We start from the raw sequence: 25,125 nt of genomic DNA on the forward strand, positions 1-25,125 counted from the left end.
TTGTAGATCTGGAACTGGTCCATTATGGTCTTGATATGAAAAAGAAAGAAATGTCTAATTTTTTTCACAAATAACAAAGGTTTTCCCTGGATTTTTAAAGATGGTCATAGTCTAGTCCAGATTTGACTGGTCTCTGTATTGTGGTTTTTGATCTGGATCTGGTCTGATGTGGTCTAGATATGAGAAAAACTGTGAAACATCTTTTTTTTGCGTGTGTTTTCTCAAATAGAATAAAAAGTTTCACGAATGAAAAGCTGTGCTTTAAATAATATCTGACATAATCCAGTCCAGATTTTCCTGCTCTACGTGATCTGGACCAGGTCTAAGGAGGTCTAGACGTGGAAAAAAAAAAACATTAATGTCCTTTGTTCTTCATTTTAACAATAAAAAATAAAGTTATTAAGAAAAAAAAAAAAACTAATAACATTTGAATCATTTTAGTCTCTAGTGGATAAACTGGTCCAGATCTGACCCTCATAGTGAAGCTGTCTTAGACCTGGACCTGGACTGATGAGATCTACATGTCTCCGCTGTGTTAAGACCTGAACAGGTTCTGTTATCCCAGTCGGACTCCAAGACCGTCACCAATAGTTTTATTATTATTTTCATTTCAAACTTGTGTTTTATTTTTGTGATAAAACTAAATTAAAGTAAATTCTCTTATTCAGGTCCAGAACATTTCACTGTTTTGCGTCGGAACGGAAGGTTTTACAGTTTGTTATTTATATTATAAATAAAACACGGATTATTGTAAACGAATTTGAGACAATAAAATAAAAAAAAAATAAAAAATAAAAAAAAAAGGTAAAACTGCTTTTATCTGAGGCAAAATGTAAAATAAATAAATAAATCATGTTTTATCTTCGTTTGCGTAAAGTTCGCATCATATAACGGAGTTTTACAAATAAATTACGCAGGAGAAAAGATGAATATTGATAGGTTAAAATGAACCCGACACCAGAATATTAGACATGTAGAACAGATTATGTGCATTATTAGAGTCTGGCAGAAAACATAAGCTTTTAGTTATTCTATCTTTATTATATTTTTAAGTAAAAGATTAAAACTTCCAGCAGAAAAAAAAAACCCGGACAGTTTCATCTTTTTTATTCTCAGTAAATACATCTAAACCAGACTCATAATTAGGTTGTAATATTAGTGATGATGATGATTAATGGTGTTTTCGGTTTATTCTCCTGCTGCTGATCCCGTTAGTTCAACAGACAGACAAACAGACAGGTGGAGGTGAGACAGGTGCAAACCAGCCTCATATGGACTATTTTCATAGTAAAGATTATTACAAATCAATAAAACTGAGGGGAAATAAATGATTAAATGTGATTTTAAAATGACGAAGTATGTTTTGGGGTTGTTGTTTTTTCGAAAAAACTGTGAAAATGCAAATGTCACAGTAAAACTAAATATATTTCAAAACCAAACTAAAATATTGTTTGTAATTTAAACATAAAATAATATTTTTTATTTGATTTAACGCAGATTTTTTTTTTTGCGTCAGTCACAGTTAATGATCTGGATAAATCACCTATGGATGATCAGATTTATGATTAAATCACTCAGATTGCCTGGAATCAGAGGAAACCCCCTTCAGTTGATCAGATATCGGTTATTGATCAGTAAAATCCTACCTGTTGTAACGCGCTGCTTCCCGTCACACCGCAGTCATCCCGCGCGCCCTGTGTGCGTATCCGTGCGTGACTGTGCGTGATCCCGGTCCGCACTGAACTCGTGAAAGTGCGTATACGTGTGTGTGAGGATGCTGCAGCTTTTATACACAAACCATACACACACAGAAGGGAGGGGCTCATTAGCATACCTGAGCCACGCCCCCTCGGCACGCGCCATATGGTACAAACGTCATTAAAACGGACCCGGGGTCACGTGACCGCGCTTCCATTAGCCATTAGTTCCCTCTCTCTCTCTCTCTCTCTCTCTCTCTCTCTGTCTCTTTGTGAGGAAAGTTGACCATCTGTCACACACACACACACACACACACACACACACACACACACACACACACCATGCAGGGTTGTATTATGATGGTGATGGAGATGAAGATGATGTTTATGATGAAGATGCAACACATTTACAGTTTTAACTGGTTCCGTCCACTGTCACTGTAAAATAAATAAGTTTATTTATGTGACACATTTAACAGCAACAAATGTTTGTCCAAAGTGTTGAAGAAACAACAAACAGTAAATACTGAATAATTTAACACAATCCCAACCAGGGGCGGAACTAGAAAGAAAACATGGAGGGGGCGATGGGGTGGTCCTCACAGAAATGACACTACTATTACTACTACTCCTACGACTACTACTACTACTACTACTACTACTATTACTTAGGGATGGGAATCGTTAAGAATTTAACGATTCCGATTCCATTATCGATATTGCTTATCAATTCGATTCCTTATCAATTGTCTCATCGATTCTCATTGGGTGAGGGAATAAAAGAGTACAAACAGGTGTGTTTGCTTTAACTGTCTTTTATATTTCTATCTCTGCAAATATAGAAAATATAACATATACAGTATGAACAAATAATAATAACAGATGACGCCGGGCCGGGCCAGTTGGGGGGGGGCGTACAGTTAAAGTGAAACTAAAGACTCTTTACTAATTCCTCTATTGCCGCATTTCTACTACGTGGAACTGGTTCGACTCGGCTCGGCTTGTCTCCCGTTGTTGTGCACCTCATTTCCTTTCCCTTCGTACCTTAGGAAACTTGTATTTGAGGAGTTACGACGTTTGTTGCCCGCATCGGAACCGGAACCGGGCCGGCGTTCACTCTGCCGCTACATTCACAAGACTCCACTAAGTAGCGAATCAAATATCTGATATTCCTGTAAATGAATCACATGCTGTGGACAAATGTTTGAGGATATTGGAGGGATTCCACTCTTTTGAGGACATGGAAGCTTTGCAAGTGTTCCAAGTAAGTGGACCTGGTGTCATCATTTTTTAGACCGTTTCTGCCTCAACGCCATGTTGGCTACAATCTGACCAAAACAATGCAGCGTACGTGTGACATCATTGTGCATGCACAACGAAGGCGGAATGATAAGCAGAATCTTTAAGCAGGCAGGCAAAGGAATCGAGCTACTGGGAACCGGTTCTCAAAAAGAACCAGTTCTCGATTCCCATCCCTACTACTACTACTACTACTACTAATAATAATAATGATAATAATAACTTTTATTAACCCTTATTTGACCTGGAAATTGTTGAAATTTGTTGACATCATTGAGATTACAAATCTATTTTCCAGAGTGTCCTGGTCGAGACAGCAGCAGCACAAGTTACAGAAAATACAAATTTCATCCATACATCCAAACTAAAAATTTTCCTAGAACACATAGTAAAAGTCACGTCTAAAACCGTACATAAAACAATAAACTAGAAGCATACATATAAAACACTATCAATTATTTAAAAGGTACTAAAAGTATTTTTAAAAAAGTCTGGTAGTAGTAGTGTCTGGTTTTGACCAACTCTATATATAAAATGTCAAGAGATAACTTTTTTTTGTGATCTGGCGCTATATAAATAACATTTTGATTGATTGAGTGATTTAATTGGTTTTCCCCTGTAAGTCGCTTTGGAAAAAAGCGTCTGCCAAATGCGTAAACATAAACATAAACATAAAAAAAACCCTTAAAAGCATCTCAAAGCAGAATCCAATTCAGTCAGTTTGAAAAACATCTACATCCAAATTGATCCTTTTCTCATTCATTTAAAATGACTTTGACTGTTTTTTAAATAGACCGGTTCCTTTAGTTTTATCTCCTTCTGTAGTTTCTGTTCTTTTCAGTGGAACCAGAACATTTCAAAGCTGTCTTTCTCAGTTCTGTTCTGACTTTTGGAACACACATAGATAACAGATCCTAAAACCAGAGACTGTAAATATTAAAGTCATTCCAACAGATGCAGACCAGTAAATATGATGGAAACAGAAATAAAATACATTCATAACTAAAAGAATACCAGTGTTTCAGTCTGTCCATCCAACTCCAGACTATAAAACACAGTGATGAGTGTGTTCTGAGACCAGTAACAAACCTAAGAATGACTGGGATAAACAGAATCAACAGTATGTAAACACTGTGATGACACATTCATATTAATAATGTCCCCATAATCCAAGACAGACATAATAGTGACAGCAACAATTGTCTTTTTAGCCTCAAAAAAAGGCAAGATTTTTTTCAGAAATAGAATCTCAATTTTAGCTTCAGTCTCCTGAAAAGCTGCTGAACGTGAGACGTGAAAGACAATGAATCATCTATTAAAATACCAGATATCTGTACTCAGATACATGCTCAGTTGGATGGTAAGTGGAGATTAAAGGGAGGATAATAATAATAATACTAATAATACTAATAATACTAATAATAATAATAATAATAATAATAATAATAATAATAATAATAATAATAATCTGGAGCCTCTGGAACTGAGTAAGACATCACGTGGAATTGATAGAACAAATATTCAACTCTTTAAGACTCTGAACCAGGATTTTTTTTTGCAGGTGTTAGATGTAGATGAAATGATTTAATGGATCAAATAACCTATGCATTGATTAGTCAAAACTTGCAGAGTCAACTAATGTGAGATTCATGTTTTTCTTTATAGAGATACAGATTTCTGGTGCTGTTTTTGCTCAAGTGCTACATATGTTAAGGCAAAAAAAAGTGTTGACAAAAAAAAAAAATGAAATGGTATACTTGAATAGTCAGGTTTTATTGTTATTATTATATTTTGGTTTGGATGGAGGACATGACTAGTCAATTAATTGACTTAAACTCACCTGATTTTTCGTCTTAAAAACATAATTAAAATGCCTGTTTATTTGAGTTAAAGATGTTCTGTGAAACTCGTGTTAGTGATATAAATAATCAGTGCTATTTTTTTTTTTTTTTATATGAATGGACTTTAAAAAGAAATGAATAGTGGAGCCAGTATGGACCCCTGAGGTACACCACCAACACTGACCGCAAACAATCTATCAGATAAATGAATTAAACCAGTTAAACCCTGTTCTGGAAAACACATCAAATAAAAAATTTGCTTAGTGACATAGTTTCTCCATCGTTCCCTGGTTGTCTTTTCCTTCGTAGACCAAACCAGGGTCCTTCCTTCTGATCAATTCCCTCATGAATTGGTCAATCAAACCAAATTAGAAAGTATCCCGATCAGTAACACATTGACTCAAGATTTGATAAAAAACAAACAAATACATTGTCAATAATAAAAGGGAAGCAGCACAGGAAAATAAAACAAAACTGAATAAAAAGGAAATTATTCATCACCCTATCAATCACCAAACACCAGTGATGATGATGAGGAGGAGGAGGAGGAGGAGGAGGACCACTAGATGCCCCTCTAAAAAGCCTTGGCTCCCATTGATTTACACTGAAAAATGCCATGTCAGTACCCCAACACTTAAGTTCATTAGCATATGGATTAACACCTACACAGAAAACTCCCCCTGCAGGTTTAGAAGTCCAGTTTCTCCCACCAGTTTGTTACAACTGAAGAAGCCTCTTGGATGAGAAACAAAACGTTATCAAAAGAGCGAAACCAGTCCAGTTGAACTGAGAAGAACCACCGAGAAGAACCACCAAGAAGAGCGATGACCTGGGAAAATGAGAACCTACACAGACACCATGTCAGTATTTTTTCCCAGGAGTCATTGTGGTCCCTTTGGACTCTTTTAGTCCATCTGTAAAATCCTCCTGTGTTAAAACTCCACTGTGCCAAATAGAAATGGAATATGCTTTCATCAGTGTAACCACATGAAAATGAGAATGTTTTAATTTTTTCTTTTTTTTTGTTACATTAAAATGCTCTTATTCTTTTTCTGTTTTTCAGCTGATATTCTCCAATGTTATGGTCGATTATTGTCATTCATTATGTCTGAGTTCGGACTGGAGTTGGCATCACCTTAACTAAAAGGACCAGAAACAGAACAAACTCTGACTTTAACAAGTGACTTAAGCATGTTTATCTGGTCAGTTTGTTGTAATTTTCAGCTTCACCACTAGATGTCAGTAAATTTCACACACTGAACCTTTAAGTATTTACAGATTCCTTCAGTTTGTGATCATCTTTACTCCCCCCCCATATATGTGATTAATCAGGTCCAAATCACAAGAAAATGTATTTTAATTTTCTTTTTCTTTAATTTTTTTTGTCTATGTGCTCATTTAAATTCACAAATTTCACCTGATTTTAAATTTTTGACATTTCTATTTCTTCTTCTTATTTCTTCTTCTGTCTCTTTCTCTTCATTCACATTTTCATCTGCTCATAAATTTTCTAACTAAACAAAACTCATGTTTGACATTTATGTCAAAGCAGATACATTCTAAATAAATATTGTTTTACAGATGGTCTCATATTTGCAATTTCATAGACTTAAAAACAATTATTCTCCTGTTTTTTCCATTTATTTGCCATGAATTAAGCTTGTGTGAGGAGTTTAAATCTGTTTCATGAAGCTTTTTGCATTTGTCCTGCTCATTTCAGTTTGTTCTTTTTTTTTTTTTTACTTTTAACATCTTTCTTCAAGTTTTACAAACATTTTTGCAATTGAAGATCACCATGAACTTCATATATAGAAGAAAAATCTTAAAATCCATTACAGCCAAATCAACCATAAATGTTTCTTGATAAAACATTTACGGTCACTCTCTCCAAGAACAGACAGATTTATGACGGAGTAAAATGCATTAAAAAAAAACCTATATTTAACAATAATGACACTGAATTCTTCTGTTGAATTAAAGATGGATTTCCTTCCTTTCCTCTCTTCCTAACCCACTGTCAATACAAAGTCCATAAAAAATATTTGTGGGCGGGGTTAATTTTATGAGGGGTGGGGCCTGTCCACTTACAGGTTTGAAGAGCTTTGACCAATAGGAATCCAAATGTGGACTTTAGACCTGGCCGTGCTCCGGTGCAGCGGTTGCTACAGTGACAGTGAAGTGGTTGCTAGGAGGTTACCGGGTGACGATGGAGGAGCTGAGTGTCTGTCCATCAGTGAGGACGGTCTGACAGCTAATGGTTAACTCTGAGACCAGATAAAGACGAAGCAGCTGCTGCGACAAACTGGAGGAAAGTTTTACCTGAGGCTCCGTAAAAAGAGGAAATAGTTCACTTCTAATGAGCATCAATTCGACACAAAACTAATTTAACATAAAATCATGTCAGGTTTGGTTGTTGATGGAACAAAACATTCAACCATTCAAGCTATGATATTTCAATAATGACAGATCTTCTTGTGATCTGTACCAGAAGCACGATTAGTTCTTCTTATGTATGAGATACTGCTTCCTGTTACTCATTTCTCAATCATTTACACCAGTTTCTGGGATTTAACCCTTTATCGGGCAAGTGGCTATTTTTGGTCATTTCTGCATATATTGTAAGACAGTGACATCAACAGTTCCAGTGAGGACAGTGAGTCAACAATCTCAGCTCCAATGTGGTCTACAGGGTCTGTAAGGTCCACCTCTGCATGAACAGTGAGTGGACCTGCTTTGTTAGGTACCATGAAGTAATGGAACTAATGTAAGGAATGATGTTCAAAGGGATCATGTGGATGTGGACAGGGGTCTGGAGCAGCATGCATGTTATATAATGTTCTAAAAGTGATGTTCTAAGGTTCTATAATACATGTTCCTTTCACTTTACACGTTTTTCTTGTATATTTACTTCTTGGATTTTTATTTTTATTTTTTGCCATTTATGGTTAAGGACCCAAATATGGTAACTTCATTGACCTTGATTTTCTACATGACAATACAATTTTTGGAAAAATTTCACAAAAGTAATAAAGTCTTGTTAGGTCCTCCAATAACACACTAAGGTTGAAATTTTGAATTTCAGAGTATTTCTGTGAGTGTCCTATGATGGGTCAAAGTTATTAAATATAAATGTGTTAACTTTAGTGCATTTTACCTCAACAACCAATCAGCTAACATTAGCTAATCAGCTAGCATTAACAGCAGTTGACAGTGGCTAATAGGCTAACTGTCAGACAGAGGAAATTATAAAATGAGTACATAAGAGTTTCATATTAAATAAACACATATTTTTCATTTGTTACGGAGTGTCTAATAAATTATGCCAATGAAATGAGTTAGTTACATTTTCTTTATTATAGACAACAAACAACAATCTAAACTAGTGAAATGAATGAATATATGTGCAATAATATACACAAGTATTGATTAAATTGTCAGATAAACTGTGGTTTGCCACAAATTATTTCTCAAAAGCTCTGAATCTTAAGGCTTATAAAACAACATCAGTTTGATTGAACAAATGTTAGCTTACTAGCTACAGTTAGCTGTCGTTAATGCTAGCTCATTAGCTAACATTAGCTGACTGACTGTATCAAAAAACTAATGTATTTGATTAAAAAATGAATCATGTTGTGTAGCTAATAAAACAAATTTAACAAATTCATTTTTATTGTGTTTAAATCCCATAAACTGCAGTAAATTATTTGGAAATATGAGCGACAGGAAATCTTATCACATGTCTGTCAGTCAGTGTCAGTGTACAGATCAGGTCGTGGAAGTTATGACAGTTTTCCTTTTCTATCCTTTGTCTTTTTACCTCCACCAAGGAGGTCGTGTTTTTGCCAGCAGTGGTTTGTCTGTCTGTCTGTCCGTGTGCAAGATAACTCAAAAAGTTATGGACGGATTTGGATAAAAATTTCAGGAAATGTTGTGTGTGTGTGGGGGGGGGGCACTGATCTGCCTTGGCGCTTTCTGAGTGCTTTTCTAGTCTGAAAATGTCACTAACCTTCTATATATTACAGACTCTTTACAAAAACAAAGAACATATTTTTACTGAATATAAACTTTACATTAATGAAATATTCATATTCTATTTCAACTTTGGTAATGAGAAACAACATCATGTTATTTAAATATTGATTACATGTTTTATGTCTGCTTTGGATCCAATAGTGATCTGAAATACCTGCAATCCATCACTGTCAAATGGTGTGTGGCCACCCTTTGAAGCCAAGTTTTTCAACCATGAATATGTCACAATTCCACTAAACTGGTCTCCGATCAGTAGATTAATAAATCTATTAATCCGTTGATCTGGCACTTTTAATTATGTCTGCTTTAAATTCTTAATCACATCTTGAAAACCTACATCATCAGTATTGACATTTCCTTCTTTCTACGATGTCAACAGTCATTAACATTAACCTTTGTGTTATTCACATGGAACATTTAAAAAAATGCATTGAAGAAGATGTATTATTATTATTATTATTATTATTATTATTATTATTATTATTATTATTATTAAATGTGATCTGGACTTTTAAATGTACAGAATGAAATGATTAAGAAATCTTTTAAACCCATTTACAGCAGAAAATAAACACACACACACACACACACACACACATTGAGATTGATGGCAGTAACATGTTTCTAAAAGTTTGGGATGGAGAAAACTAAAGAAAAATCTGGAGAAAGGTTTTACAATTAATGAGGTTAAATATCAACAGGTCAATGAAATGGTTTTTATTGTTATAACAAGTGGTCTGACATACAGTGGACTGATTCTGAGTTTCCATCATTTCAAGTTAAAGCGCTGACCTGGTCTGTTTAGTGGAGTTTAGTTCCATCTAGTGGACAAAGTGGGTACTGCGATGTAAGTATTTTTTCGTTCTTTTGCCCCATTTTCTTGTTTGTTTGTTTGTTTGTTTGTTTGTTTGTTTGTTTCTTTCTTTCTTTCTTTCTTTCTTTCTTTCTTTCTTTCTTCAGACCAGTTTTGAGGAGGTTTCAGTTCTCAAGATAAGATAAGATAAGATAAGATAAGATAAGATAAGATAAGATAAGAAGGCCAAATAGACAGTTATAACATCATAAAGGATAAAAAAAAAAAAAAAAAAAAAAAATCAAAGTAAGAATCGTAAAGTATATAAAAGGGTAAAAAAAATAAATAAATACAGCAAAAATGTATTAATAAATAGGTACAGAATATAAAAGAAAAAAGAGCTGAGGACCTTGTACTACAAAATAACTTCAATTTGGTTGTATTGTGCTGCTGGAACTTGTAAATTTCTTGTGGGATGTATAAAGTATATAACATAATATAATATAACATAATGTAATGTAATGTAACATGATATAATATAGGCCTAATACTGTCTAATATAATATAATATAATATAATATAATATAATATAATATAATATAATATAATATAATATAATACAGTATAAGGGCCCAATCCAGCCTGTGGGATGAATTTGTGAAATGCTAAAATTATGCTGAAGATGTTAACAGCCAATGATAATTTTCATTCAGATTCCACATTCAGCCCAAGATGATCTAAAATGGATCCGAACTATAAAATAAGAACATAAAAACATATAAATAATGATAGTTACAAATTATTGTCCTTATTTTGCTGTTAAAAAAAAAAAAAAAGAAGAAGAAGAAAAGAAAGAAAGAAAAAAAGTTAATTTACATGAAAATTTTTACATTTACAAACTTTTCTTTCATAAACAATGGGAATAACCTGAAAAAAATTGACCAATATGAAATGTCTTCATATATTTGTGTGAAGACATTTCACATAAGACATTCCCATTTAGAGTTGACATTATTTAGGCCTACAGGTTATTATGATAGTATTTTACGGACAGTGGTTGATTGATTGATTGATTGACTGATTGATTGACTGATTGATTGATTGATTGATTGATTGATTGATTGATTGATTGATTGATTGATGGATGTTCATTTCCTTTCTTTCTGTTGAATGACATATTATTTCCCTTTTCCTTATGATTAAAGTTTATTTTTTGTCTGTATTTATTCGTTTATTATCCGTAAATGCACCTGTTGGAGGTGATTTTCCGTCTGTATGACACCACTGCGCCCCCTGTGGTCAGGTACAGGTACTCTGAGGTGAGCTCGCGCCGTACAGACCTGTCCGGCAGGAGGCGCTGTTCACCAGTGTATCCCTGAGGCCCCGCCCCCTGCTCCTCTCTCCTCCCCCTCCACTTCTTCCTCCACGCGCTGCTGCTGCTGCTGCTTTCAGGAAGCGGAAGCGGGACAGTTGGACAGTTTGGAGAAAAGTTTGGACAAGTTTGACAGTTCAGGAGCGAACACGCAAAACTGCGGACAAACATGACGGTGAGTTGACGCAAAAAAATACCGCGAACTGTGAGGATGAGGAGGGTGGTGGAAGAGGCGCGTGTCACTGTGAGGAGGATGAAGATGATGATGGTAGTGGAGGGAGTTTTACTGCTGTCACTGAGCCGAGGACACACGAAGCGGATCAACTGGTCTCACACTGATCCTGGATCCGATCTATGGGGTCAGACCCGGATCCATAAACCGGGTCAGAGGATCCGGATCAATAAATCGGATCAGAGGAAGGTTTACTGGTCTCAGATGAAGGACAGGAGACAAGGAGACAGGAGACAAGGAGACAGGAGACAAGGAGCTAGGAGGCAGGAGACAGGGTTGTGTATTTGGTTGTGTACATTGTGTACATTGTGTTCAGGGTTGTGTAAGCAGTTGTGTACATGGTTGTGTTTATTGTGTATATGGTTGTGCACATGGTTATGTATTGTTGTGTATACAGTTGTGTACAGAGTTATGTATATTGTTGTGCATATGGTTGTGTATACAGTTTTGTGCATGGTTGTGTATATTGTTGTGTACATTGTTGTGTATATGGTTGCGTACATGTTTTTTTTTTTTTTTTTTCCTGAAAAGTGTAAATCCAATAGTTTCCAGTTAATTTTCTTGTTTCAAATATTTTTATTTCGAAGCTTCATCACAGTTACAGATATGAAATCCCCCGGTTGGCACATCATGCTTCGTTTTTAATACCAAAACAACCCAACAAACACACCTTCAGAAATAAACAGCATTGATGGAGTGAGAAAAGAAGAAGAAGAAGAAAAGAAGGGAAAAAAAGTTTCCAGTTAATTTTCTTTAATTGTCATTATGACTCAGTGCATCTGTAAATATAATATATATAGATATATAACATCTGTTTCTATGGAGACGACATTGACATGGGCTGAAATATGAGTTACTTACAGTCAGCAGATGTTTAACTTCAGTAAAAATGTGAAAATCAACATTCTGCCTCTCAACTTGGAACAAAGATAGTCTTATATTCACAGATGAACAAGTAAAAATCTAAACATTTCTGTAAAAGAAGAAAACTGGATGAACTTACACATTTAAGAAGAAAATACTCCACAAAAATCATTGAAACCTTCTCCAGTCATCATTTTCTCTTTATTAACAAGTAGATGAAACAAAGAAAAGCATCTTCACATCACATTAAAGAACAAGAAGTTGAGTTTTTACCAGAATTGACCTATTTAAACAGTTTTGTAGACTTTCATTGGTAAATAAATCACAAAAAACAAACAAAATGAAGAAGATTATTTAATACAAACCGAATAATCAAGAAAGTGAATAGAAATAAAATGAGGGATGGTAAATAATAAATAATAAAATGAGGGAAATAATCATTAAATGTGCCAAAATGAGGAAAATGCAGAAAATAAACAACAAAGTGAACAAAATTAAGACAGTAATCTACAAAATAAAATAAAAAAAATAGCAAAATGAAGAGAATCATCAAAAAAATTAGAAAATTACCATTAAAATGATCAGACATTAAGAAAATAATGAAAAAATAAATGAGAAAATGCACAAGATAATGAACATACAAAATACAAATACAAATACATATAAACTTTATTGTCATTGTACTCATGTTACAATGAAATTATGAATAATGAATAATGAAGGAAGTGAATAAAATAATAAAAAATGGAGGATAAATACATGGTAAAAGTGCATGAATCTGCACATCTCAGAAGCTAATGTTTGATATTTACTCTGAAAACTCACCAACACTTTCATCCAGGATCAGAAAATCTCCTGATTATTATATTTTCTGTGGATGTAATGATTTAACTCTTCATTGTTTCTGCTCTGGTTTCATTTCCTCGTAGATGTGACACAGATGTGAGCAGAGTTAACGTCACATTGAGGAAGTCAGAAACAACTAAAACCTAACGTTTGACCTGGAAATGCATTAAAAGGCTGAAGAACACAGTTTTACAGCTCAGGATGTTAAACATATGCACATAAAATGTCTGATACCCAGCAGTAAAACTAAAAATAAATGACATTTCAATTACATTCATGAGTTCTGGATCCTGGGAATGAAAAACAGAGTTTATTATAGCCTTAAATCACAGTACATGTCTGAAAGGATGCAGAAAAATAAAATATACAAAGAATCTGTGTTAACATAGATATAAAATGTATGTGTGTAACTAATTCGTTTATCTGACGGGGCAGTTGTTTGTTTACCGAGATATTAAACACATGAAAATATAAAGGGCATATAATTTTGAATGAATAATGCAAATGAACTGTTTTTACCAAGCTTTGTTCTGTATTTTTTGCAGAAAACCCTCAAAAACAACCTATTATTCAAAGCAGATCATTTTTATTTGGGGTTTAATCTGTTTTATTAAATAACAAAATAGTTAAATTTTCATGATGCATCAAAAATAGGCCTGTTTTCATCTTCGGGATGATGCATTTTTCAGCAAATTTAAGAGGGATTAAAGACCTTATTGTGTTAAATGAAGGAGGAGAATCATAAAGGAAACATGAATTCCTTTGGTTTAATCAAAATTATGTAACATCTGCACATTTGGAGATTTTTACTGAACATGAAAGAGATGAAACAGGGCTGACACTGTCAGATAAATGCAGTACCATGTATAATATTTGTCTTTGAGATGTAGTGGAGGAGGATAAACCTGTCAGATAAATGAAAATAAAGTACCTTAGATGTGTACTTTATTAGAATGATATTAAACCTCTGCATCTACAGCTGCATTTTTTACCTTGTATGTCTTCTTTAGAATGATGTTAAGATGATTTTCTCGATGCTAAACAGCTTCTGTTCCTAAAAGAGATCAATGATTTCAGGGACTTTTAGTAAAAATAACAAACTTTTCTTCTGAGTTTTTCTGCTTGTGTTTTGACGACAAACGGTGGAAGCGGTTTTATTCATCACATGCTTCAATATGTAAAAACAATGGAAGTGAAACGGAGCAGAAATAACAGAGTAGATTCAGAAAAACAGAGTGAAAAAATATACAGAAGAACAGACCGTTCATTGATGACTTGCTTTAGTTCTGTGTTTTTAATGAATTAAAAGATTAGAAAAGTGAACTAGACAAGTTTCACAGGTGATGAAACAGGACTGAGCTGCAAAATATGAGTGTTAAGGATAAGATGTGTTTAACTGTCCACTATCCAGGTGAGCATATTATGCACACCTTGTACTTCATGTTATAAAAGGTCATATTATTTTTCACAATTTGTTTTAGGTCAGAATTCAAAAGTTGTTAATTTATGCAAGATTTCTAATATTCTGACCCAGCCACTAAAGTTAGCACATTATTAACAATGTTAAATACACTAACGCCCTTCTACCAAGTGAGTAAAAAATGCACACATTTTAATGTTTAACATTTGATCCATCACAAAAAATAATGCATATTAACCAGTGTTACTGTTAATTATTGACATATGCAAGGATGGACAAAAAATACCAATTAAATTTTTATGTAGAATATTTAAAAAACAAAAAACAAAAAAAAAAAAAAAACATTTTGACATTCCTATGTGCTGTGCAGATTATGCACTTTTGGTGATTAGAGGGACCTTTATGGGTGGGATGCTGACAGGTTAACCTGGAGAGTTTGTGTAATGTGTTGTTTTGTGACTGAAGAAATAGTGATATGAAATGAGGACTTTATTTTTTCTCACATTTGCTGATATAGTGATGTGTGGCTTTCCTCTGTGTAATAGAACATCATCTGCATACAGGGATGTCTGAAGATGAGAAGATGATTAGAAGGACCTCTATGGGACAGACACTAGAAGGCTAATTGATTTGACTTTTGATACCTTTTTGATTAGTTCATTGATTAGTTTCATTGTGGATTAATTCACTAATAATTCTCTCAGTGTTTCCTCAACTAAGAAACTGAAATAGCTCCATCAAAAAGGTAAAAGTACATGAAAAAAATATCATAAAAACATGAGATTTGTGTCAGGTCTGAGCTGCAAAGATGTACAGTTAAAGGTTTGTTGTGTTGCATTCAATAAACTAGTGCACAGTCACACATTTACGTCAACAGAGTGATTGATGTGAGTAAAACCGAGGTCTGTTGAAACTGGTTTGTGCTTCCAATGGATTCGATGGCGTCACATCCCAGTTCATGCATGTCTGTTGTTGAAATGACAATGATAACAAAACCATCTGAGAGTTTGATCCATGTGTGGGTTCAGACGATGGGAATTTTTTCAATTTAATGAACTCAATGTTTTACATTTAGAACAAAAATTGTGAAAAATGTCGAGAGTAAGAGTTTCTCTCAGGGGTCAATAAAGTTCATATGAATCTGAACTTGAGCAGTTTCCCAGAATGCAAAGCGATGCCATCATCTGTCTAATTTTGTCCAAATCCTAAATATTTGTATTTGATATTTTTCAATGTAAGTCATGTATTTTCCTGTATTTAATTCTCTGATCATGTAGGTGTTCATTAAATCTTAGAGTAAATTCAAAGGTTTAATATTAGAACCAGAAAACTGAAGAAAAAGTTACTTTTTCCGTTCCCATTAACTAAATATAAACCAAGTGTGTCATTTATCAAACTCCATGGGTTTTACCTCTGAACATGAGAAAGTGACTAGGCTAATTGTTGAATAAAATGTAATAATTAAAATAAAAATGAAATTGATTAAATCAATTCATAAATAATTCAAACAAATTAATGATATGAAATATACAATAAAAATGTAATATATATAGTAAATTAAGTGAATAAACATTTTGTAACTAAAATGAAATGAACAGTAAAATTAAATCAATGAATTAACTTTATTGAAAATAAATATTTATACAATAATTGCACCAATTAAACTAATTTGTAGTGTCAATTAAAAATGTAAATACTCAAGTAAATTTAAAGTAATGAAAAAATCTTTTATATTAAAAAACATAAAGAATATGTAACATAAATAGTAGAATTAATAATGTAAAACTGTATTTATCAGCAGGAGTTTGTGTTGATGTTTTCTTTAATTCATTTTAGATGTGTATATTTATTCGATATTTTTCCATCTGTTCATCTGCTGTTGATGTAGCACTTTTTTTTTAATAGTTCTCTAAACATTACAGTTTTTTTTTTAATATTATGTTTTCATGTGGATGTTGATGTTGTGTCAGTTCTTTAGTCAGATTGTGCTGCTGTTGTTTTGTTGTTGTTTTGTGTTTGTTGACATTTTGTGCTCGCTGTTATTTTGTGTTTGTTTGTTTGTTGTGTTTGTTGCGTTTATGTTGTCATCCTTTTGCTCCATTTCATCTTTCTCTTCCAGTTCTATAAATATCCTCCATCCGTCCACGCTGTTCTCTGTCCACAGGAAATTGTTGTCTCTTTATCCTAAACACTGGTTTCCTGTTTCACACGTCTATATTTAGCCAAGGTTCATCCTCGTCTTTTAACGTCTCATCATCTTCGCTGTCTGTCCATTCACCTCGTGGCGTTTATGATCGATCGGTGTCAGGTCGACTTCCTCTGTCCTCAACTCACTTCTTCTTCCTGTTCAGTCATTTCATGATCAGGGACATTCAACACGTTTTATCCATGAGTCAGTCTTTCAGATTCACAGATATATTTGATTAAAAACACCATCAGTTTCTAGTTAATAGTGTAGATGCAAAGTTGTGGCTCATTTTGCTTTGTGTTGTTGAGTTTGTGCATCATGTTGGTCCATGTTATTCCAGTGTTTGTCTGTGAAGTATACACATGTCCACATGTTCTAACTGTACGTCCATCTGTGACGCTGACCGGGTTCATTTATTCATAGACTGTTCCTCATTTGTCCAACAGAGTTTTACGTTGAATCTAAATGTTTTTGTACTCTAATGTAACTCTAAAACACCGATTCCACACCGTCTGAAGAGGTCATTTCAGAAAAACAGCGCATCGTTGTCCTTTATCTGTGTTAATATTTGACCTGAAGCAGGCGATTCAATCTCCCGATATACCTGTATGCAGATGATGTTCCCTTATATAGAAGAAAAACACACATCACTGTATCAGCAAATCTGAGAAAAAAATGAAGTCCTCATTTCATATGATTTTTTCTTCAGTCACAACACAACACATTACACAAACTCTGCAGATTAACCCTTTGGTATCCCGCCCATAGAGGTCACTCTAATCACCAAAAGGACGTAATCTGCACAGTGCTATAGTAATGTCAAAATGTTTTTCATACAGTTTGATTTCTTACTTGGTTTTTTGTTTACAGGTTTTTTTGTATTTCATCACATTCAGCCATAAACAAAAATACCAAATACTCAATAACTGTCATCTTTTTAACCCTTTAAATGACATGTTTGTAATATAAACAAAACTTATTTTTCAATGCAAAAAAACAAAAACATTTTTTCTTCAACATACTTATAAATATATACACATATTAATTGGATTAGTTATGTTTTGATTTTTGCAGGTTGAATGTTAAATGCTAAAATGTGTCAGTCTGCACTTTTTACTCACTTGGTAGAAGGGTGTTAGTGTAGTAATTTTCTATTGTTTACAATGTGCTGATTTTAGTGGCTGGGTCAGGAGTTTAAAAATCATGCAAAAATGAACAAATTTTGAATTCTGATCTAAAACAAGTTGAAAAATAATATGACCTTTTATAGCGTGAAGTGCAAAGTGTGCATAATATGCTCACCCACATACCGGGAGGTTAAAGACACTAAAATCAACACTTTAGAACAGAAGGACAATAAAGAATCAATATGAACCGACTGGAATCAATTTTAGACTAACAACATTAATACTAACAGCTCTGTGCCACTATGTGTAAAATACCATAATTATACTAAAAAACGTACACGTTAAATGGATGTCAGCTGAACACCGGTCAAACAGAGCTGTTATTTATTGATATCATCTGTTGGATATTCCTAAAATCTACAGTTTTCACATTGACAATATTTATTTCCACAGACTTTGCTGATTCAGTTTGATTAGATTTTTTTTTTTTTTTTAATTTCTGAAGACCAGTGAAGAACAATCATAAGTATTTTATAAGTTTCTTTCTTTCTTTTTTTAATAAGACTTTTATCAGCAAATAAATCACATTAATGCAGTCAGTTTGTGTTGTGACTATAGATCAGAGGTGTCAAACTCATTTTCTTCCAGGTTCCACATTCAGCCCAATTTGATCTCCAGTGAATTGGACCAGTAAAATACTGACATAATTACTTATAAATAATAACTAAAATTTCTTGTCTTTGTTTTAGTGTAAAATATGACATAAATAACGTTGAATTATAAAAATATTTACAATTACAAACTATTCAAACAAGAAAATATGTGTATAACTTATATAACATTTCAGGTTATTCACATTTTATTAAGGAGAGTTTGTTAATGTAAATTTCATAATTTAACGTTGCTTTTTCACATTAAACCAAAAAGAAAATTGAGTCATTATTCATTAGTTATTATGTTATTATTTTACTTTTGATTATATTGTTCTGTGTGTGGAACCTGACCTAAAATGAGTTCGACATCATTAATTGGGATGTTAATATCTTCCGTGTAAATTTTGCACTTTGCAAATTCAACGCATGGGAGGGATCAGACCCTTTGGCGGCAGGTTTTGGTCCATGGACCACATGTTTGACAACCCTGCTGTAGATCATATGACCTAAGTCTGTGCACTGATGGACACATATTCTAATAAAGCACAATGTTCAGATCACGTTTACACTGAACACAGATCAGGTTCACATTTCATCTGTTCCTGATCTGTATTACATGTTGGATCCAGATCAGCTGTAAATGAACTCTTTGTGTTTTGATGAACTAATGTTGTAATCTGACTCATTTCACTCAGACTTGAAGGAAATGATGTTTGATAAACTGTGACAGTTTCGTCAAATCAGATTTATAACGTCGTAGTATTTAGAACTTTACAGTTTCCAAACAGGAAAATGCATCGTGGAACTTGTTTAATAAGTTTATGGTGGTTTGTGTTGGTTTGTTTTGGTTTGTGATGGTTTATGGTGGTTTGTGTTGGTTTATGTTAGTTTGTGTTGGTTTATGGTCGTGTGTGTTGGTTTATGGTGGTTTGTGTTGGTTTGTTTTGGTTTGTGATGGTTTATGGTGGTTTGTTTTGGTTTGTGTTGGTTTGTGATGGTTTGTGTTGGTTTGTGTTGGTTTATGTTAGTTTGTGTTGGTTTATGTTAGTTTGTGTTGGTTTATGGTCGTGTGTGTTGGTTTATGGTGGTTTGTGTTGGTTTATGTTAGTTTGTGTTGGTTTATGGTGGTTTGTGTTGGTTTATGTTAGTTTGTGTTGGTTTATGTTAGTTTGTGTTGGTTTATGGTCGTGTGTGTTGGTTTATGTTAGTTTGTGTTGGTTTATGGTGGTTTGTGTTGGTTTATGTTAGTTTGTGTTGGTTTATGGTGGTTTGTGTTGGTTTATGGTCGTGTGTGTTGGTTTATGTTAGTTTGTGTTGGTTTATGGTGGTTTGTGTTGGTTTATGGTCGTGTGTGTTGGTTTATGTTAGTTTGTGTTGGTTTATGGTGGTTTGTGTTGGTTTGTGATGGTTTGTGATGGTTTGTGTTGGTTTGTTACCTCTGCCAGGAGGTATTGTGATCACTTTGCTTTGCGTGCATGCATGCGTGTGTGTTTGTTTGTTAGCAAGATAACTCAAAAAGTTATCGATGGATTTTCATGAAATTTTCAGGAAATGTTGATACTGGCACAAGGAAGAAATGATGAAATTTTGGTGATGATGGGGGGGGGGCAGATCTGACTTGGCGGAGGTCTGCGCTCTCTGAGTGCTTTTCTTGTTGTGTTTTGTTTTGGTTTATGTTGGTTTATGGTGGTTTTTGTTGGTTTATGGTGGTTTGTGTTGGTTTATGGTGGTTTATTTTTGTTTGTGGTTGTTTGTGTTGGTTTTTCACATCTTCCCTTCAATCGTATTTACTCTGTACACATTCCAACAGTGAGCTGATATTGTGTCAAACAGTCATGTCAGCTTTTTATGACGTGAAAACATGCATCAGTTTGACAGGAACATGTCTGAACCTGTCGATTAATGAGCAGATCCTGTTGCTCATCTGGTTCGGTCTGTCATCTATAACCTTCAATAACCTCATGTAAAATCACACAAAATCACAGAAATTCACTAATAAAGCTGTCAGAACATTTTCAGCCTGGATGTTTGAGACTCAAAGTTCAACAAAAGTTATGTTTTAGCCTACTTGTTTTGTGTTTTATTAAACTATAAACTCTACTCTTTCTGTTTTAAGATAATATTGAGACCAAAATTTTTATTATTACTGGTAATTATATATCATTTCTAAATATTTGATACTCTTGGCATTGCTTATTAATTGGTACTGTCTGGAAAAACGTGATCAGGACAAATATACAGACTTTGGGTTCAGTTAGTTTGTCTTTCACATTGTACTTTTTGGATCAGATTAACCAGTGTGTCATCATTTACATCTTATTTAGTGTTCATCTTAATATTTTTTCCACTTGCCTTGTGACCAAGGATTGTCAGATAAATTGGTCATAAATGTACGTTAATGGCAACAACAAACTAAAGTTAAAGACTTAAAATGTGGCAATACAGCATTTCGCTGATGTTTTTATGAAACTGGCAACCATGTTTCATCCACCTTCTTCTCAGATCTGCAGAAACACGTAGTTTGGCTTTTGCCTCTGTCCTTATAGGGTCTATATGTATTATTTCAACTTTTAAATATTAAAAATGACCTAAAATTAAAATTAAAACTAAAATTATCATTAGTTTTTAGAATATAGGTCTGTAAAGTTCAGTCAAAGATACTGATGTGTTGGATTGCACAGATATGAAGTGAATTTATTTCCATTGACAGGCCGGGGGATTTATGTGACCACTAGAGGGAGCAGTGAGTCACTCTGGATGAGAACCAGAAAGAAACAACTTTCAGAGTCAAAGAAAAGAACTTCATAAAACTAGAGTCATTGTTTTCTCCACTGGACACAGCTGTAAATGTAAAGAATGGAGTTTGATGGTGAAATGTCAGAACTAAGCCAACAGAGCTAAGTTAACAGAGTTATAATGTAAACTATCAGCTGATACAGCACGTCAACATTATAAGACACAGAGTTATTTTAGACACTGTTAAAATATGTCTATGAGTTTTAGTTTGGAGAAGAAAACTTCATGATGTCATAATACAGATGTGTGGAAACTATTTTAGTTTATTTTGTCTACCTTTTAGTCTAGTTTTAGTCTTTCAGTCTGTTTAAACCATCTCTTAGTTTGGTTTTATAATAATTTAGTCCAGTTTAACCATCTTTAAGTCTAGTTCAACCCTTAAATAGTTTGGTTTTACAATTTTTTAGACTTACTTAACCAAATTTTCTGTCTGTTTTAACATTTTTTAATTTAGTTTCACAATCTTTTATTCTGGATTTACCAGTATATATTTTGTCTGTCAAGCCATCTCTTAATTTATTTTCACTATATTTTAAAAATAAGCACCTATAGGTTTTAGTTTTTGTGGAAAACTTGATGATACCATAGTACAGATGTGTGGAAACAATTTGAGTTTATTTTATCCACCTTTTATACTAGTTTTACCAACCTTTAGTCTGTTTAAACCATCTCTTGGTTTGGTTTTACTATAAGTTAGTCTAGTTTCACCATTTTTAAATCTGGTTTAACCTTTAAATAGTTTGGCTTTGCAATTCTTTTAGACTTACAAAATCAAATTTTCTAGGCTATCTGTTTTAACATTTTTAGTTAAGTGTCACCATCTTTTATACTGGATTTACCATTTTTTTGTCTGTTAAAACCATCCCTTGATGATACCATAATACGGATGTGTGGAAACAATGATCTTGATCCTTAATTCAGTGACAGACTCAGTCTGTGGATGCATAGGGTTGGTTCGATGGTGGTCCTGGTACCAGACTGACCCCTGCTGGTCAGAGTTTAGAATATTAACACTACATAGAACACCTTTAAAGGCTCCTGTATTTTTGAGTTTATTGCAACCACTGTTTACCAGCATCAGGTTATGTGTATTTAGTCTTTCCATTTGGGCTGAGGGCAGAAGCTGCAGAAGTTACATGTAGATTCTTAAACTCTGATTTAATGTCTATGGTGTAAAGTCCAGATCTACAGATGAAATAATATGAGTGCAGTGTATTCTTTACTCCCACCGTGACCACTGGGACATTAGTGATGGATGATACAACTGTGAAACATCACATTCATTAGAAACGCAAGTCAGTCATTTCAGCCGATGGAACAGGCCGTTCACGTATTAGTCACCGATAGATGTTTATGAACTGATAGTAAGTCTATGTTCTACCATTGATTAAAACAACAGCCATAAGGTCAGGATTAAAGTTGAAGCTCCCACTCATGTTTTATTTGAATGTGTGATTTCAGGATCATTTACTGAAAGCTGAACGTGTAACTGATGTTGACGCAATCCATATTAAAATGTGTGTTTATCTGTGTATCACCATGAAACACATCTGAAAGTTGGGGAGTTTTAGAAGAATGAGGATTTCACTAGAAAGAGAAATAGAAATAACTTGATGTAAGTTTCCATCCACTGCTGTTTTCATTATTATCAATAAGGGTCAAAATGAAGAAAACCTCTTGAAATCAGTACATCATCTTCTCATGATTAGATTAGATTAGGTTAGATTAGACTACATTAAATTACATTAAGATTAAATTAATATTGGATTTAGATTTAGATTAGATCAAGATTAGATTAGATTAAGATTAAGTTAATATTGGATTTAGATTAAGATTAGATTAGATTTAGATTAGATTAGATTAAAGATTAAATTAAAATTAGATTCCTCCTCTTCCTCCTGTCTTGCTTCTGTTTGTATTCGTTCATTATTCAAACCCTCTGGTCTCTGTGTGTGTTTCGTTCTCAGGTGTGTTACCTGTTGCTGTTGTTCATGTGAGTTGTCGGTTGTCGACATGGACAGTGGAACTGTGGGAGTGGAAACCGGCTCCGCTGCAGGTGGGTCACCCCCCCTTAACCCCCCAGTGAGGCTTAGATTCGACAGCAGGCGGGTAGTTCAGACCAGGTTACACTAGGGTTCCGGCCTTTAGGTGGTGCTCACACAGCTCCATCCTTCACTGTGGTGCAGATCTGCTCTCATTAGTGTAACAGGAGTTTAATGAAGTTTATAATGTGAAGGCTTGCATGGACACAACGACTAAAGCAGACAAACACGAATATTAAAAATGACTTAACACCAGGTTTTTATCCAGTTATGTCTTAAATCTACAAAAAAAAAATCAGTTTAGTGCATGTTTCCACATTCTGATACTAAAAGGACTGAGGAGAGTAAATAACAGAAATTAGAGATGGGAAATATATTGAAATAATTTGATTAATCAAGTGTTTAGTGGCTGAAAATTGTGCTTCTTTCTTCTAGAGACAAGTCTTCATTGACAAAAATTCACTTGCTGTGATATTCTACATTCTCTATTAATTTGTGTCATCAGTTACTGCTGATCAGTAGAGACTAACTTTTATAAAAACAGTTACTTTTTTAAAAAATAATGGACTTTAACACCACTGCATGCTCTGATTTAATACTGGACAATTACAGCAGATGTTTTTTTAGTTAAGAAAGCTATTATTAAATCATGTATGTTTTAAAGACAGAATAAAAGATAGAGAAATTGTGAAGTTTTCATCACATTGAAAGAAATTGTTGGTTGAACGATCTGGCTTTATCGTTATGATTGCATGTCTAAATCTAACACCTGGGCCTTTAACCCTCCATTATCCTGTCCATAGAGGTCCTTCCAACCACCTAAAGCACATAATCTGCACAGTGCTGTGGTAATGTCAAAATGTTTTTCATACAGTTTGTTTTTAACTATTTTATATTTTTTATCAACTTGATCTATAAACAAAAATATCAAATATTCAATAACTGTCATGTTTTAACCCTTTAAATGCCATGTTTGTAATGTAAACAAACCATGCTTTTTTTTTTTTTTTGCAAAAAGCACAATAAACTTTTGTTTTTCAATATTCTACATAAATATTACTTTTTTAATTTCTTCATCCTGGCATATGTCAATGATTAACACCAACATTGGTTAATATGCATTATTGTTTTTTGTGCTAGGTCAAATGTTAAATGCTAAAATGTGCCAGTGTGCATTTGGTTCTCACTTGGTAGAAGGGTTTTAGTGTAGGAATTTAACATGTTTACAATGAGCTGATTTTAGCGGATGGGTCAGAATTTTTAAAATCATGCAAAAATGAACAGCTTTTGGATTCTGACCTAAAACAAATTGTGAAAAATAATATGACATTTTATAACGTGAAGTGCAAAGTGTGCATAATATGCTCACCTGGATACCAGGAGGGTTTTCAGAGAAACAAACTTAACTAATGATTAAATCCTGATGTTCTGATGTTCTTTTTGTTTGTGTCTCTGCTGTATAAACCCACTGTGGTTCCTGGTGTTGGGTTCAGGTCTTGTTTCCTCAGCCAGTCAGAGCAGCTCCATTCACCTCCTCTCCGTCTGAATCTGTTCGTTATGTTAAATCCTTGTCAAACCTGATTGATCACGTCTCCATCTGATGCTTTGTTTGACTTCCAGTAATGTGCAAGAACCCTGTATAATGTGAATTATGTGGAACAATGTTGTGCAAAATCCTTGTTTTTGCAATAACAATGTAATATTTTTTCAGTATTTATCAAACAGAAATTCACAATTTTTATATATACCTGTGTTAATAGATATACATACTGTTAATATTCTCTCTATTTATATTTTATGCCTATTTTTATTTTACTTCTCTATTCTTATTTTGTAAATTTTTAAATTATATTTTCTTATTTTATTTTTAGTTTTTGCAATTTTATTTTCGCTCTACTCTTATTTTCTGACATTGTTTTTTTT

At 33.7% G+C, this 25,125-nt stretch overlaps 1 protein-coding gene across 2 annotated transcripts in view; it reads left to right on the forward strand.

Annotated features, from left to right (window-relative positions):
* Positions 1 to 11,108: 11,108 nt before the first annotated feature.
* itprid2 (ITPR interacting domain containing 2) overlaps positions 11,109 to 25,125 on the forward strand; it is a 54,558-nt gene continuing 40,541 nt past the window's right edge. For both annotated transcript variants that reach the window (XM_030125021.1, XM_030125022.1), the window contains exons 1-2: positions 11,109 to 11,209; positions 23,128 to 23,216. In XM_030125021.1, coding sequence (XP_029980881.1) covers positions 23,174 to 23,216 — 43 coding nt within the window. In that variant the 5' untranslated portion in view covers positions 11,109 to 11,209; positions 23,128 to 23,173. The remainder of the gene's footprint in view (positions 11,210 to 23,127; positions 23,217 to 25,125) is intronic.

This window comes from Sphaeramia orbicularis, chromosome 21, assembly GCF_902148855.1.
Source record: "Sphaeramia orbicularis chromosome 21, fSphaOr1.1, whole genome shotgun sequence".
NCBI lineage: Eukaryota > Metazoa > Chordata > Actinopteri > Kurtiformes > Apogonidae > Sphaeramia > Sphaeramia orbicularis.